The sequence below is a fragment of the Oncorhynchus keta genome, chromosome 33 (genome assembly GCF_023373465.1).
Source record: "Oncorhynchus keta strain PuntledgeMale-10-30-2019 chromosome 33, Oket_V2, whole genome shotgun sequence".
In the NCBI taxonomy this organism is placed as follows: Eukaryota; Metazoa; Chordata; class Actinopteri; order Salmoniformes; family Salmonidae; genus Oncorhynchus; species Oncorhynchus keta.
This window is the reverse complement of record NC_068453.1, coordinates 14,215,707-14,232,090: the sequence shown is the minus strand read 5'-3', so window position 1 is coordinate 14,232,090 and position 16,384 is coordinate 14,215,707. Positions and strand designations below refer to the sequence as shown.

The 16,384-nt window shown below is 44.2% G+C and overlaps 1 protein-coding gene across 4 annotated transcripts in view; it reads right to left on the bottom strand.

Annotated features, from left to right (window-relative positions):
* ttll12 (tubulin tyrosine ligase-like family, member 12) overlaps positions 1-16,174 on the bottom strand; it is a 68,097-nt gene extending 51,923 nt beyond the window's left edge. Inside the window, exons 1-10 of one of the 4 annotated variants that reach the window (XM_052492041.1) lie at positions 15,921-16,174; positions 13,934-14,082; positions 13,389-13,587; positions 13,136-13,295; positions 8,475-8,608; positions 7,987-8,063; positions 7,788-7,904; positions 6,932-7,126; positions 6,722-6,833; positions 5,639-5,790 (exon numbers count right to left, since the gene is read on the bottom strand). In XM_052492041.1, the coding sequence (XP_052348001.1) occupies positions 5,639-5,790; positions 6,722-6,833; positions 6,932-7,126; positions 7,788-7,904; positions 7,987-8,063; positions 8,475-8,608; positions 13,136-13,295; positions 13,389-13,587; positions 13,934-14,082; positions 15,921-16,073 (1,448 nt within the window). In that variant the 5' untranslated portion in view covers positions 16,074-16,174. The other 3 variants (XM_052492042.1, XM_052492039.1, XM_052492040.1) reach the window with 3 other exon arrangements.
* Between the last annotated feature and the right edge of the window lie 210 nt (positions 16,175-16,384).

Genomic DNA, 16,384 nt, shown 5'->3' with positions numbered 1-16,384 from the left:
AACCTATGGTTGAACCGACAAAATGATCTCTGGGGTGTTTTATATAAGACAGTGAGTGCATTCCTAGGTTCTGTTAATTAGAACGGTCAGCTAAGTGGTGATCGATAATGTTGAGTGGTCAAAAGTTGATTCAGTTATGTTGTGTGACCTGTGAGTGTGTTAGTGAGTTAGAATTAACCTCACTTGATTCTAGGTCGGGAGGAGGGGATTAATTTTAGGAGCAATGAAATGTAATGTTATTGTATATAAACTGTTGCTCGTGGTAAAGTGGCAGCGCGCTCCGAGAATACATTCTGTTACCTATTATTGATAAGACTGGTCTCAGTCTATTTTATGCAAACAAGAATCTTACAAATTCTCATAAAATAGATTAAGGGAATTCAATTAATGAAAACACATTGGTATATTTCAATTATAGTAACAGAAGTCAACGCATCATAAGTGGCATTTAAGGAGAGACACTCAAGTGTTTTAGTACTATATCTCTTGACACAATGATGAAAATAATCATGGCTTCTAAACCGTCAAGCTGTATACTGGACCCTATTCCAACTAAACTACTGAAAGAGCTGCTTTCTGTGCTTGGCCCTCCTATGTTGAACATAATAAACGGCTCTCTATTGTTGGATCCTGTGTTTTACATGATAGCCATTATCATATATATGATTGAATATTATCTGCTGTTGGCTTGTGTGGATGTATGTATGTGTTATGCAACATAGCTGACTTGAAACATTGTTAAAAGCTTCAGGGCCATGGGCCTTTCTCATAATGGAAATATACAGAGTAGCATGGGGTGTTGCGAGAACAAGCAGTCTTTTGTTAGATAACAGGAGCCAGGTGCGAGATAACGGTATGGAGCATGAGCGCATGGATGTTCTTCACAGCAACAGTTACATCAACAGAAGCGCCAAGAGGCGGGGACCCGCCTGAGCACCTGCAATAGGCTGAGCAAGTTTAAACCACGCCCAGTCTCTACTGTGATAGATAGGCCAACATACATGTTGGAACTATCACAGTATAAAGAATACTGTTTACATACTTCTTGTCAGTTCCCTGTTCTGCCCTGCGTGGTATTACAGTGAGCCCGTTTATACAAAAGTTGCATTTGCCATTTATTACTTAGCTAATAAAAAAATATATAGTATAAAAATCGGTGACTCATTGTTATATTTATCCTGATACCAGATTCGAATTTACGCAACCCTAACACTATCCACCGGATGTGTACCAAACTCACTAAAAGTGGCATTAATAAAGCCTCTAGAAAAAGGCAGACCGTGACCCAGAAAATATAAAAAACTAAATCGGCCTATATCGAATTTTCCATTCCTCTCAATATTAGAAAAGGCTGTTGCGCAGCAACTCACTGCCTTCCTTAAGACAAACAATGTATACGAAATGCTTCAGTCTGGTTTTAGAACCCATCATAGCACTGAGACTGCACTTGTGAAGGTGGTAAAATACTTTTTAATGGCATCAGACCAATGCTCTGCATCTGTCCTCGTGCTCCAAGACCTTAGTGCTGCTTAACTGTAAATTTCGGTGTTCCTCAAGGTTCCGTTTTAGGACTACTATTGGTTTTCACTATATTTCACTATATATTTTTACTATTGTTTTCACTATATATATTTTTTTTATGTTTTCATTCGAAAACATAATGTTAACTTTCACTGCTATGTGGATGACACACAGCTGTACATTTCAATGAAACATGGTGAAGCCCCAAAATTGCCCTCGCAAGAAGCCTGTGTTTCAGACATAAAGGAAGTGGATGGCTACAAACGTTCTACTTTTAAACTCAAACAAAACAGAGATGCTTGTTCTAGGTCCCAAGAAACAAACATCTTCTGTAGAATCTGACAATTAATCTTGATGGTTGTACAGTCGTCTCAAATAAAACTGAAGGACTTCGGCATTACTCTGGACCCTGCTCTCTCTTTTGATGAGCATATCAAGACTGTTTCAAGGACAGCTTTTTTCCCATCTACGTAACATTGCAAAAATCAGAAACTTTCTGTCCAAAAATAAATGCAGAAAAATGAAACAATGCTTTTGTTACTTCTAGGTTAGACTACTGCAATGCTCTACTTTCCGGCTACAAGGATAAAGCACCAAATAAACTTCAGTTAGTGTAAAATACAGCTGCTAGACTCCTGACTAGAACCAAACAATTTGATCATATTACTCCAGTGCTAGCCTCTCTACACTGGCTTCATGTTAAGGCAAGGGCTGATTAAGGTTTTACTGCTAACCTACAAAGCATTACATGGGCTTGCTCCTACCTATCTATCTGATTTGGTCCTGCCGTACATACCTACACGTTCGCTACGGTCACAAGACGCAGGCCTCCTAATTGTCCCTAGAATTTCTAAGCAAACACCTGGAGGTAAGGCTTTCTCCTACTGAGCTCCATTTTTATGGAATGGTCTGCCTATGTGAGAGACGCAGACTCGGTCTCAACCTTTAAGTCTTTATTGAAGACTTCTCTTCAGTGGGTCATATGATTTGAGTGTAGTCTGGCCCAGGAGTGTGAAGGTAAACGGAAAGGCTCTGGAGCAACGAACCGCACTTGCAGTCTCTGCCTAGCCGGTTCCCCTCTCTCCACTGGGATTCTCTGCCTCTAACTCTATTACAGGGGCTGAGTTACTGGTGCTCTTTCATGCCGTCCCTAGGAGGGGTGCGTCACTTGAGTGGGTTGAGTCACTGACGCGATCTTCCTGTCTGGGTTGCCCCCCCCCCTTGGGTTGTGCCATGGCGGAGATCTTTGTGGGCTATACTCGGCCTTGTCTCAGGATGGTAAGTTGGTGGTTGAAGTGGGTGGGGTTATATCATTCCTGTTTGGCCCTGTCCGGGGGTATCATCGGATGGGGCCACAGTGTCTCCTGACCCCTCCTGTCTCAGCCTCCAGTATTTATGCTGCAGCAGTTTGTGTCGGGGGGCTAGGGTCAGTCTGTTATATCTGGAGTACTTCTCCTGTCTTATCCAGTGTCCTGTGTGAATTTAAGTATACTCTCTCTAATTCTCTCTCGGAGGACCTGAGCCCAAGGACCATGCCTCAGGACTACATGGCATGCTGACTCCTTGCTGTTCCCAGTCCACCTGGCCGTGCTGCTGCTCCAGTTTCAACTGTTCTGCCTGCGGCTATGAAATCCTGACCTGTTCACCGGACGTGCTACCTGTCCCAGACCTGCTGTTTTCAACTCCCTGGAGACTGCAGGAGCGGTAGAGATACTCTTAATGATCGGCTATGAAAAGCCAACTGACATTTACTCCTGAGGTGCTGACTTGCTGCACCCGACAACTACTGTGATTATTATTATTTGACCATGCTGGTCATTTATGAACATTTGAACATCTTGGCCATGTTCTGTTATAATCTCCACCCGGCACAGCCAGAGGAGGACTGGCCAACCCACATAGCCTGGTTCCTCTCTAGGTTTCTTCCTAGGTTTTGGCCTTTCTTGGGAGTTTTTCCTAGCCACCGTGCTTCTACACCTGCATTGCTTGCTGTCTGGGGTTTTTAGGCTGGGTTTCTGTACAGCACTTTGAGATATCAGCGGATGTACGAAGGGCTATATAAATACATTAGATTTATGGGTTGCAGCATTTGCCTTTCAAATTCTGCCTTCGCTTAAATCTTATGAGCCTCACACCCCTCCCCCACACATTCTAAAAGATAAGCGACGAACAGAGGACCTATATGCAGTCTTGAGTGGAGCATGTCGATAAAGGGGGAAGCTGTGGTTAGCAAGGCAGCTGGTTTCTAGCTAAAAACAGGAAGTACCAGTGACGCGCTTAATACGGATGTGGTCGGATGAAGCAGACACGAGGCAACAAGACTGTTTTGCTAGTACAGACATGTTCTGGGACTCATCTGAGGGGTTAACCACAACAGTCAAGTGCATAGATGATGTCATCCCCACAGTGACTAAGAATGTATGCAAACCAAAAACCTTTACAGGCAACATCTGCACTGTGCTAAAGGCTAGAGCTACCGCTGACAAGTAACAGGACACAGACGCATACAAGAAATCCCACTACGACCTCCGACGAGACATCAAACGTGCAAAAGGACAATATAGAAGGAAGGTGTTATCGGAGAAAATTCCAGTATACGTGTTATGTTTTTATAAGCTTCACTGTATGCATCTTACAGGGTTTTACCACATGTAGAGGACAAGGTTCCTAGGCTGAAAGTCATTACTTAGTCCAAAGAGTCCATTATAATGTATGTGTGTGTCATGGTCACTGGACTAGAGGAAGGGTTACTAGGTTGGAAGTTGTGTGTGTGTGTGTGTCATGGTCACTGGACTAGAGAAAGGGTTACTAGGTTGGAAGTTGTGTGTGTGTGTGTGTGTCATGGTAGGTGGACTAGAGAAAGGGTTACTAGGTTGGAAGTCATTGCTTAATCCCAAGAGGCCATTAGATGTGTTCCTTGGAGCCATTGACCAACTATATGGGCACCAGTGGACACAGACCTACATTAGGAGTGTGCGTCCAAACTATTTTTGCATTAACACTGTAGTTTCGCCACAAATATAATTGATGCTTGGAAACTAATGCCAGGAAGAGGGGTAATCAGATATTGTCAAGGTTACGCCACCAATATAATCTAAACACGGACCAACAAGGGGAGCAGATTAAGATGGGAGTAAACATAATGGAAGTAGACGAAGATAATGGTTGTGAGAAGCCAAGGGGTATAGATCATTTACACAAGAGGGAACGGCTATGGATATGATGCAAGGATGAAACTGTATAAAAGAAATGTCCCGAGAATGGAAAATCAGTTGCTCTGCAGACCAGCTCGGCTCTATCGCTTTTGTAATAAAGTCCATCTTGATTCCACAAACTTGGAGATGCTTCGCTTTTATGAAGGAAACTTGAGGACAATTTTCCACAACAGTGGCAGGGCTTGCAGACCATAACAGATTACAAAAGGAAACCCAGCCATAAACTGCACAGCAATGCAGAACTGCCAAACGAGCTAAATGCCACAAAGAGTGGTGTGGACAGCCCAGTACATCACTGGAGCCAAGCTTCCTGCCATCCAGGACTTCTATATCAGGCAGTGTAATTGCCAAAGACTCCTGCCACCCAAGCCATTGAGTGTTCAGTCTGCTACCGTCCGGCAAACGGTACCAGAGACAATATGTGCACTGACCCCACACAGCCACTCCCACAACACTCACTCATTGCTGCAGCAACTCATTTCTTTATTTTACTCCTATTATCAATCCTGATGCCTAGTCACTTTACCCTGCCTTCATGTACATATCTACCTCAAATACCTTATCATCATCATCATATATCCTGATGCCTCGTCAGTAGAATTGATCTGGTACTGGGACTCTCTGTATGTTGCTCCAATTGTGTGCATATTTTATATTATATTATTTTTTTATTTATTTTTTTTTCCCTCCACATCGTTGGGAAAGGTTTGTAAACGAGCATTTGACTGTAAAGTTGAGACCAGTTGTATTCGGCGCGTGTGATAAATACAACGTGATTGATTGGTTTCCTACTGGAAAGAAACCCAGTATAGACCAGCATTTTGTGGTGAACGCCAGCATGACAAACAAGTGTTGCAAGGAATCTCCACCTCCTGTAGCAGTGGATGGGAAGTGTCTCTAACCTGTTGGCGAAGCGCAGCCAGAACACGTTGTAGGAGTAGAGGCGTAGAGGCTGAACGGAGCGCAGCAGCAACATGTAGCGGATATCAAACTTCACCATCCCCACCTCCTCCCTCTCAAACAGCACCGGATCCTCCAGGTACTTACACACCACCTGGGACACACACACACACACACACACACACACACACACACACACACCTTCAACAAATAGGCTAGTCAACAACTTCATTTATCAGGTGACATCTAATTGCTGTGTTCACTTCATAATGTGCTGTTTTGACTGGATTTGTATAGGCATTATGGTTCTCTCTGAGGCTTGCCTTTGGCTTACACCTGTGGTGGAAATCCTAACCAAAAGAAGAGACTAGATGATTTTTAGCAGAAATTCACGAGGCCATCTGGACCGGGTCTCAGAGGGGTTTAAGATGGGACCACATGGGACACAAAACTCCAGGCCTTAGACAGAAGAGACTGGTGGTATTAATATTTAAAAGTCTGATGTAAATAGATACAACTGCTGGGGGTTAAATTAGCATGCTTTTCCACAATTGTTTTTCCATATGACCATGGTGTGCGTGTTACCTTGGGCGTGCTCTCTCTCAGTCTGTCGGATGATGTAGTCTAGATTGTTGGTGGTGTGTTACCTTGTGCGCGCTGCGCTCTCTGTCGGATGATGTAGTCTAGATTGTTGGTGGTGTGTGTGTGTTACCTTGGGCGTGCTCTCTCTCTCTGTCTGATGATGTAGTCTAGATTGTTGGTGGTGTGTTACCTTGTGCGCGCTGCGCTCTCTGTCGGATGATGTAGTCTAGATTGTTGGTGGTGTGTGTGTGTTACCTTGGGCGTGCTCTCTCTCTCTGTCTGATGATGTAGTCTAGATTGTTGGTGATGTGTGTGTGTTACCTTGGGTGTGCTCTCTCTCGGTCTGATGATGTAGTCTAGGTTATTGGTGGTGTTTTACCTTGGGCGTGCTCTCTCTCGGTCTGATGATGTAGTCTAGGTTATTGGTGGTGTTTTACCTTGGGCGTGCTCTCTCTCCGTCTGATGATGTAGTCTAGATTGTTGGTGGTGTGTGTGTGTGTTACCTTGGGCGTGCTCTCTCTCTGTCTGATGATGTAGTCTAGATTGTTGGTGATGTGTGTGTCCAGCCCCCGAGCCAGGTTCCAAGGCTTACAGATCCAATGATTGTCTTCTCCCCTGGAGCAGACACACACCCACAATGACTTTGATGAAAACGTATCAAGGTAGCAAGTTATGTCCTATATGAAGGTAGACATCTGATTATCTGAGCTCACCTCCCTTGTCTTTGTTGGTAATGTCTGACAAACTGAGGCAGCTCGGTCTGCAGGTTGAATGTCTCTGGCAGCCACTCGGCCCCCTGGCCTCCCCGGGCCCTCCGCGACACGGCGGAGATGCAGTCCTTCACTGTGACAACCGTCTCACAGGGAAACTGATTAGTCATAACGTGAGGACGCTCCTCGCTTAACTTCCTGTGGAGACACACAGACTCGGTGTTTGAGGGAGAGTGAGTCAGATTAGGATTATTATGTTAGTTTGGTATTGTTCACATCAAGGCTAGGATTGAGAGATCCTAGATGAGTAAGTTATCAATAAATCACTTGTACCCTCATTAATGGTGTCCTAAAAGACATTAGTCTCCAGGGCTCTGGCCTCAATCTCATCTCACCACCCAAACAGCCTGGAGGCTTTGGTTAAAGTGTCTGTGGTGTGTGTCATTGGGACAGAGAGCAGCCATCTCTGTCCCAATGCACTATAAAATAACTACAATTTGAAGCATCTCATCATTTACATGTCACCTAACACTTCTTACTAAAAAGGTACTCACACTTGGAAGGCCACCAGCGTTACATATGTACCTGTGATGTCGGTGGTTGACATAAGATATGGGTTGTGGTGAAGTGAGCCCTGATCTTACTAAGACGACAGTGCGGTGTCAGCCAAAAGCAACATTCTCAGAGAGCACACCAAAAAGACCACATCTAGTGAAAACCCCACATTAGTTGTAGAAGTGAACAATATAATTTCTGAAATAATGCAGGCGTTTGATACGTCGGGTAGATTCTCATCGGGCGTCAGTGTGATTACATGATGGATGTTTTGGGTACATGTCGAAAGAGTGTGTTTGTCCACCTGTAGTCTCTGATGTGGGAGAAGGTCCAAAGAATATCCGCCTCCTCTTCAGTCTCGGTGAAGGTGAACCGGGGGTGATGGAGATTGTTTAGAACTTGTTCCATCTCTGTGAACACCCTGCAAGGCAGACACGCAAAGAGGTGTGTGAGCATGATTATGTCACATCTCCGTAAGGAAATCAAAATGGACTTGGACTGACTTGAGCACTTTGTCTTTGGGGACAGTATGGGGTCGAATGTCCAGAGGAAGAATCTCCTTGTTCTCCTGTGAAATGGTCTGAGGAGAGAAAGACAGGGGGAGAAAGAGGGGTTGGCAGTTTAAAAATGGCACTCCAGTCTGCTTTTCACTCCATTTAACAAAAGGCACATCTCAATAACTCGTCCAGGTAAGTCATGACATGGCACAAGTGTGTGTGTGGGGGGGGGACAATTTATTACCCTTTAGTGTGTGTACTTTACTGTACTTATACTTGGGATATCGCTTTTCAACAGCTTCTTAATTTTTTTAATATTTTTTTTATACATAATTCACTAGGGGACATATTTAACTGTAGTTAAACATTTAATTCATTTGACCTCTGCAGGTTTCATGTGTCGACTTTTCACTTATGAACTTCCTCAAGACACGGCGTGAGTCATTCATTGGCTGACTGTATTGACACTAGAAACATGTTTCCGGTCTCCCTACCTCATAGTAGATATCAGAGGGTTCAGGGGTCAGAGTGCTGACCCCTTCCAAGTCAGCGGGTACCCATGGCAACAGTCGACATCTCCTCACCAGAGGGTTGCTCTCGCCATAAGCATAGTCCCGTGTCACTTCCTCTGGGAGGAGAAACTTAGTTAAGAGAGACACACTGGGGAAAATAGGGTTATGGGGACATAGGGGGAACACACACGAGAGAAAGAGATGCACTGACCGGTTCATCACACCTAGCCTATAGATTACGTGGACCATTTTTAAGCAGTGTGTTGTTGGGTTCTCGTTTGAAATACTTGCTATACTAGAAGTATACATTCGTCATACAGTTACATGTATAAAGGATGCATATGGTGGGGTCAATGGAGGGTGGATAAGAGCCTAGGGGAAATGGGAATAACATTGTTGCGGTCACCGATACGGGTGAATTCAAATCAAATCACATTTTATTTGTCACATACACATGGTTAGCGGATGTTAGTGCGAGTGTAGCGAAATGCTTGTGCTTCTTGTTCCGACAATGCAGTAATAACCAACAAGTAATCTAGCTAACAATTCCAAAACTACTACCTTATAGACACAAGTGTAAGGGGATAAAGAATATGTACATAAAGATAAATGGATGAGTGATGGTACAGAGCGGCATAGGCAAGATACAGTAGATGGTATTGAGTGCAGTATATACATATGAGATGAGTATGTAAACAAAGTGGCATAGTTAAAGTGGCTAGTGATACATGTATTACATAAGGATGCAGTAGATGATAGAGTACAGTATATACGTATACATATGAGATGAATAATGTAGGGAACATTATATTAGGTAGCATGGTTTAAAGTGGCTAGTGATATATTTTACATCATTTCCCATTATTAAAGTGGCTGGAGTTGAGTCAGTGTGTTGGCAGCAGCCACTCAATGTTAGTGGTGGCTGTTTAACAGTCTAATGGCCTTGAGATAGAAGCTGTTTTTCAGTCTCTCGGTCCCAGCTTTGATGCACCTGTACTGACCTTGCCTTCTGGATGATAGCGGGGTGAAGAGGCAGTGGCTTGGGTGGTTGTTGTCCTTGATGCTCTTAAATGGCCTTCCTGTGACATCGGGTGGTGTAGGTGTCCTGGAGGGGAGGTAGTTTGCCCCCGGTGATGCGTTGTGCAGACCTCACTACCCTCTGGAGAGCCTTACGGTTGTGGGCGGAGCAGTTGCCGTACCAGGCGGTGATACAGCCCGACAGGATGCTCTCGATTTTGCATCTGTAGAAGTTTGTGCTTTTGGTGACAAGCGAATTTCTTCAGCCTCCTGAGGTTGAAGAGGCTGCGCCTTCTTCACGATGCTGTCTGTGTGGGTGGACCAATTCAGTTTGTCTGTGATGTGTATGCCGAGGAACTTAAAACTTACTACCCTCTCCACTACTGTTCCATCGATGTGGATAGGGGCGTGTTACCTCTGCTGTTTCCTGAAGTCCACAATCATCTCCTTGGTTTGGTTGACGTTGAGTGTGAGGTTATTTTCCTGACACCACACTCTGAGGGCCCTCACCTCCTCCCTGTAGGCCGTCTCGTCGTTGTTGGTAATCAAGCCTACCACTGTTGTGTCGTCCGCAAACTTGATGATTGAGTTGGAGGCGTGCGTGGCCACGCAGTCGTGGGTGAACAGGGAGTACAGGAGAGGGCTCAGAACGCACCCTTGTGGGGCCCCAGTGTTGAGGATCAGCGGGGTGGAGATGTTGTTGCCTACCCTCACCACCTGGGGGCAGCCCGTCAGGAAGTCCAGTACCCAGTTGCACAGGGCGGGGTCGAGACCCAGGGTCTCGAGCTTGATGACGAGCTTGGAGGGCACTATGGTGTTAAATGCAGAGCTGTAGTCGATGAACAGCATTCTCACATAGGTATGTATTCCTCTTGTCCAGATGGGTTAGGGCAGTGTGGTTGAGATTGCATCGTCTGTGGACCTATTTGGGCGGTAAGCAAATTGGAGTGGGTCTAGGCCCTAGACTCTAGGGTGTCAGGTAGGGTGGAGGTGATATGGTCCTTGACTAGTCTCTCAAAGCACTTCATGATGACGGAAGTGAGTGCTACGGGGCGGTAGTCGTTTAGCTCAGTTACCTTAGCTTTCTTGGGAACAGGAACAATGGTGGCCCTCTTGAAGCATGTGGGAACAGCAGACTGGTATAGGGATTGATTGAATATGTCCGTAAACACACCAGCCAGCTGGTCTGCGCATGCTCTGGGGGTGCGGCTGGGGATGCCGTCTGGGCCTGCAGCCTTGCGAGGGTTGACACGTTTAAATGTTTTCCTCACGTCGGCTGCAGTGAAGGAGAGTCCGCATGTTTTAGTTGCGGGCCGTGTCAGTGGCACTGTATTGTCCTCAAAGCGGGCAAAAAAGTTACTTAGTCTGCCTGGGAGCAAGACATAAGAACAAATTCTTATTTTCAATGACTGCCTAGGAACAGTGGGTTAACTGCCTGTTCAGGGGCAGCACGACAGATTTGCCGTTAAGAACAAATTCTTATTTTCAATAACTGACTTGCCTAGTTAAATAAAAGTTAAAATAAAACAAATAAAAACTCTTTGGGGACCAACCAGGTCAACCGACGCTAAGGTAATCAACCGCTTGTTGTAATACATAAGGCATTAATAGTAGTAAGTGTTTTGATGATTGTTGATGTTATATATTAAGGACAAAAAATAAACTGTAATAACGTGTACAACTGTGTGAATTGCAAACATTGAATAAAAAGTAGAAGCTAGACCCAAAACCCTAGGGGAGAGAACACCTCTGACACTCCCAATCTAGGGAAACAAGTCTAGTTTCTTTAGTGTAGAAACTAGAATGGTTTGGGCAGAATAATCATTTTATTGTAACAGTTATCCTCTATATTAATACTCAAGTAGTATTAGTGGACGGACATAGACCAAGTTATAGCTTGCGTAAGTCTAGATATAAGAGCATACAAAGGGAAAGTAAGGTACTCTAAGTATGATTGATATTATCTAAGATCCCAAAACAAGCCTAACGGCATCACACAAGGCTAATCTATGAATAAAGGGCAGGATACATAACCAGGCCAGTCCGGCGGACCCGAGTCACCTGTTAGCCGGGTGACATAAGAACTTTAGTGAGACGACTTGTATCACTCTCGACGGGGGTACCTTAACGGTCCTACAGCAAATCCCCTACCGCGACAACGCTTGTGCCTTGCAAACAGCATGTTTTGGAATATTTATTTTATGTACAGACTTCCTTCTTTTCACTCTGTCATTTAGGTAAATAATGTGGAGTAACTAACTTCAATGCTGTTGATCCATCCTCAATTCTCCTATCACAGCCATTAAACTAAGTTTTAAAGTCACCATTGGCCATATGTTGACAACCCTGAGCAGTTTCTTTCCTCTCCAGCAAATAAGTTAGGAAGGACACATGCATATTTTTAGTGACTGGGTGTACTGATACACCATCTGAGGTGTAATTAATAACTAATGCTGTAATGCTTTGCACACCGAGTGAATCCATGCAACTTACTGTGTGACTTGTTAAGCAATGTTGTACTCCTGAATTTATTTAGGCCATAACAAAGGGACTGACATCTCTGCTTTTCATTTTATTCTAAAAAAGAAAAGGAAAAACATAATTCCACATGGAAATGATGGGGTATTGTGTGCATGTCTGAGACACAATATCAATTTAAGAACTTTAATGTTCATGTTGTAACAACAAAATACAGAAAAAGAAAAGGGGTGTGAATACTTTCTCAAGGCACAACACTCACCACAACATACACATAACATGCATACTGGAAACACACACACACACACTGCTGGCACAGTCTTATCTATTCTGTTGCCGAGTTACTTTACTCCTACCTATATGTACAGCACATTGCTAGCTCAATTACCTCATACCCGTGTACATTGACTTGGTACTCCCTATATATAGCCATGTTATTCTGTTTCCAGCCATGTCATTTTTATGTCACCCATTGAGCATGTTTGGGATGCTATGGATCGACAGTGTTTCAGTTCCCACCAATATCCAGCAACTTCGCACATCCATTGAAGAGGAGTGGGACAACATTCCACAGGCCACAATCAACAGCCTGATCAACTATGCAAAGGAGATGTCTTGCGCTACATGAGGCAAATTCAAATCAAATCCAATCGTATTTGTCACATACACATGGTGGTCACATCAGATACTGACTGGTTTTCTGATCCACACCCCTACTTTTTTTTTCAACGTTTGTCACCAACAGATGCATATCTGTATTCCCAGTCATGTGAAATAAATAGATTAGGCCCAAATTAAATTATTTCGATTGATTTCCTGATATGAACTGTAACTTAGTAAAATCTACGAAATTCTTGGATGTTGCGGTTATTTTTTTCAGTAGTTTCCTTCTGTCATAATCACATTATGATGAGTATTGCATGGATTCTACAGGTTGAGGAAACTCTCTCCAATGTAGATCAAGTGGTGATTGAGATCCATGTGTGTTGGAAGTTTGTATGCTGCATGTGTACAACTCGTCATGGCTCATCATTTATAAAACCTTGAATTGAAGTGTTTTTGTCATTCTGTTCTCGGGATTCATCAAGACTCAGAACCCTCCACTGTGAATGTGTGTGTTGTGTGTATATGCACATGAGTGTCTCTACCTCCCTCCTGCAGGTCTGCGAGAGGCCAGAGCACAGTGTAGGCCAGCTGGCCCTGTGTGTAGAAGAAGGGGGCCATGCAACAGCTAGGCTGGTCAGAGTGCTGCACCTGGGAGCCAAACTCATCCATGATGTACCAGACGGGCACTTTTTCCTCTGCTGACTGGACACACACAGGAGAGAGGGCGGCGGGGGGGTGTTAGAGAGCGAGAGAAAGAAAAAGTGTGCGTGAAAAAGAGAGAGTATGTGCTCATACCCCCTGGGCCAGCTGGTAGGTCTGGTTGTACTTCCACATTTGTTCCAGCACCAGCTCCACAACGTCTGGGTCAGGGGCCTCTCCGTGGAAGTCCACCCCCATGAGGGAAGCCATCCTGGGTAGGAGTCCGGGGATCTGCTCCAGCTGCTGCCTAGAGCTCTCCACACGGTACGTCCATGCATGGTCAACCAGGAAGATACTGGAGGATGTAGGAATTAGAGGATATGAGGTAAAAGAGATACAGGATAGGGAAGTGGAAGAGGAAGTGATGAGGCAGGACAGACAAAGAATAGAAGAGATGTAGACAGAGGTGAAATGCTAGTATGTGGGATGTCTTTTAAAAAAATGGGTAGACCCACCAAAGCGTAAGAGAATAAGTGTACCCACTTTATATAATACTATCTGTAGTTTTACACCTACTTATGAAAACACTGCACTTGACCTTGAGAAAATAAAGAAAAACGATAGATCTCCATGAAAAAGTGAGGTGACGTGCACTGGTGACTTGCATGAGATATTATTTATTATGACTACAGCGCCCTCACCTGGTGGGGTCCGAGGCTTGCATGCCAGTCCCCCTGGTCACAACCACTTTACTCCTAATCTCTACACTAGGATAAGCCTTCTTTCCCTCTTCCTCTTCATCGTCCTGTTCTACCTGCATGACGCCAAACACTTCTCCTGCATCGTACACCTAGATCCGAAGAGCAAGGGCAGATTTAGATGGGACATAATATAAATTAAAAGTGTACATTAAGGTGCCTGTAATAGAATTAACTCATGTAAATCTTAATAAATTTATTTCTATAGCTTCCAAAACATATCAAGTATCAAGATGGCTGTGCAGTGGGTTCAATACAGCAGCCCCTGTCCTGTCATCAAGGATTTTCAATTGTATTATACACATCTTTTAGAAACATCAATAATGATCACTTTCGGTATGGCTTTGAAACATATGGCCCTTCTCTTTCATCAGCGAGAAAGAATCAACATAAAATATTTAAAAAACAATTACTGTAGCAGTTTTGCACAGATCCATATAACCATGGATCCATACAGCCATACGAAACGACACTTCCTGAGTTACTTTTACACATACACTACATGAGCAAAAGTATGTGGCCACCTGCTCATCGCATATCTCATTTCAAAACCATGGGCATTAATATGGAGTTGATGTTGGGCGATCAGGCCTGGCTCACAGTTGGCATTTCAATTCATCCCAAAACTGATCAGGCCCTACACCCAAACAAGGGCACTGCGTTCATCCACCTCTGGCCTGCTCGCCTCCCTAACACTGAGGAAGTACAGTTCCCGCTCAGCCCAGTCAAAACTGTTCGCTGCTCTGGCCCCCCAATGGTGGAACAAACTCCCTCACGACGCCAGGACAGCGGAGTCAATCACCACCTTCCGGAGACACCTGAAACCCCACCTCTTTAAGGAATACCTAGGATAGGATAAGTAATCATTCTCATCCCCCCCCCCCTTTTAAGATTTAGATGCACTATTGTAAAGTGACTGTTCCACTGGATGTCATAAGGTGAATGCACCAATTTGTAAGTCGCTCTGGATAAGAGCGTCTGCTAAATGACTTAAATGTAAAATATAAATGTAAGTGTTCGATGGGGTTGAGGTCAGGGTTCTGTGCAGGCCAGGCAAGTTCTTCCACGGCAATCTCGACAAACCATTTCTGTATGGACCACCGTTTGTGCACATGGGCATTGTCATGCTGAAACAGTGAAGGTCTTGCCCCAAAAAAGTTGGAAGCACAGAATCGTCTAGAAAGTCATTGATGGTTGTAGCATTGAGATTTCCCTTCACGGGAACTAAGGGGCCTAAGCCCAAACCATGAAAAACAGCACCAGACCATTATTCCTACTCCACCAAACGCCACAGTTGGCACTATGCATTCGGGAAGGTAGCATCCTCCTGGCATCCGCCAAACTCTTACAAGGCAGAAATTTGACTGAGTTGTTGGAAAGGTGGCATCCTATGACGGCGCCATATTGAAAGTCACCGAGTGCTTCAGTAAAGCCATTCTACTACCAATGTTTGTCTATGGAGATTGTATGGCTATGTGCTCGATTGTATACATCTGTCAGCAACTGGTGTGACTGAAACAGCCGAATCCACTAATTTGAAGGAGTGTCCACATACTTTTGTATAGATAGTGTAGGTTTTCGGAGCATGCTACATAGCTAATTACCGCAGGTGGTCGGTCTCCTTTTGTCTTGTTTTCCGTAAATAAACGCGCGGTAAAAAAAAAATGTAGGGGTTACTGTTCCTACACGGCCATAACACGTGTATATCAATTTAATCTAACCGTTTGTTTTTTGACAATTCTTTCTCACTGATTTCAACGATCCTTATGTTTGCAAAACCGTACCTCAAGCTTTGCATGTGTTCACGACCGAGCGCCCAGGTTCTTAACAGATATCTCCCCTTCGTCCAATGACTTAACGTTACGCGTAATGTAATTGAACAGAGACATGATCAAGGGCTACATCTAACTTCAGCCATTACGCTACCGACCTCGTTGATAAGTTTGTAGTACAAGCTCTTCCAATACAGCGAAGGGATTCTTGAGGACTGTAGTGCAGCGGAGTGCAAAGACAGGAAGGTATTGAAATGTTCCTCCTCGCCATTCATAACGTTTGTGTTAGATTCCGTATTTGGCTGCTCCATCTTTAAAGTTATGCGTGAATCGCATGAGGTAAATAAGAACTAGTACCAGAGCATACTGGCGGTGCATTATGGGAGATTTCTGGAAGGAACCATAGACTTGGATAGACATGTCGTCATTGTATTTGTCCCATTATTGCGTCTGTTAGAGCAGTGGTTTCCAAACGGTGGGGCGCGTCCCCTAGTTTAAAGTTGTAATAGTAGAATGCACAAAGTGCAATTTCGAAATTGGTTAGTGCATCATAAGTTATTCTTGTCATGTTAGTCATTGCATACCTTCAACTAGCCCATGTCAGATACCGGGTTTTTTTGTC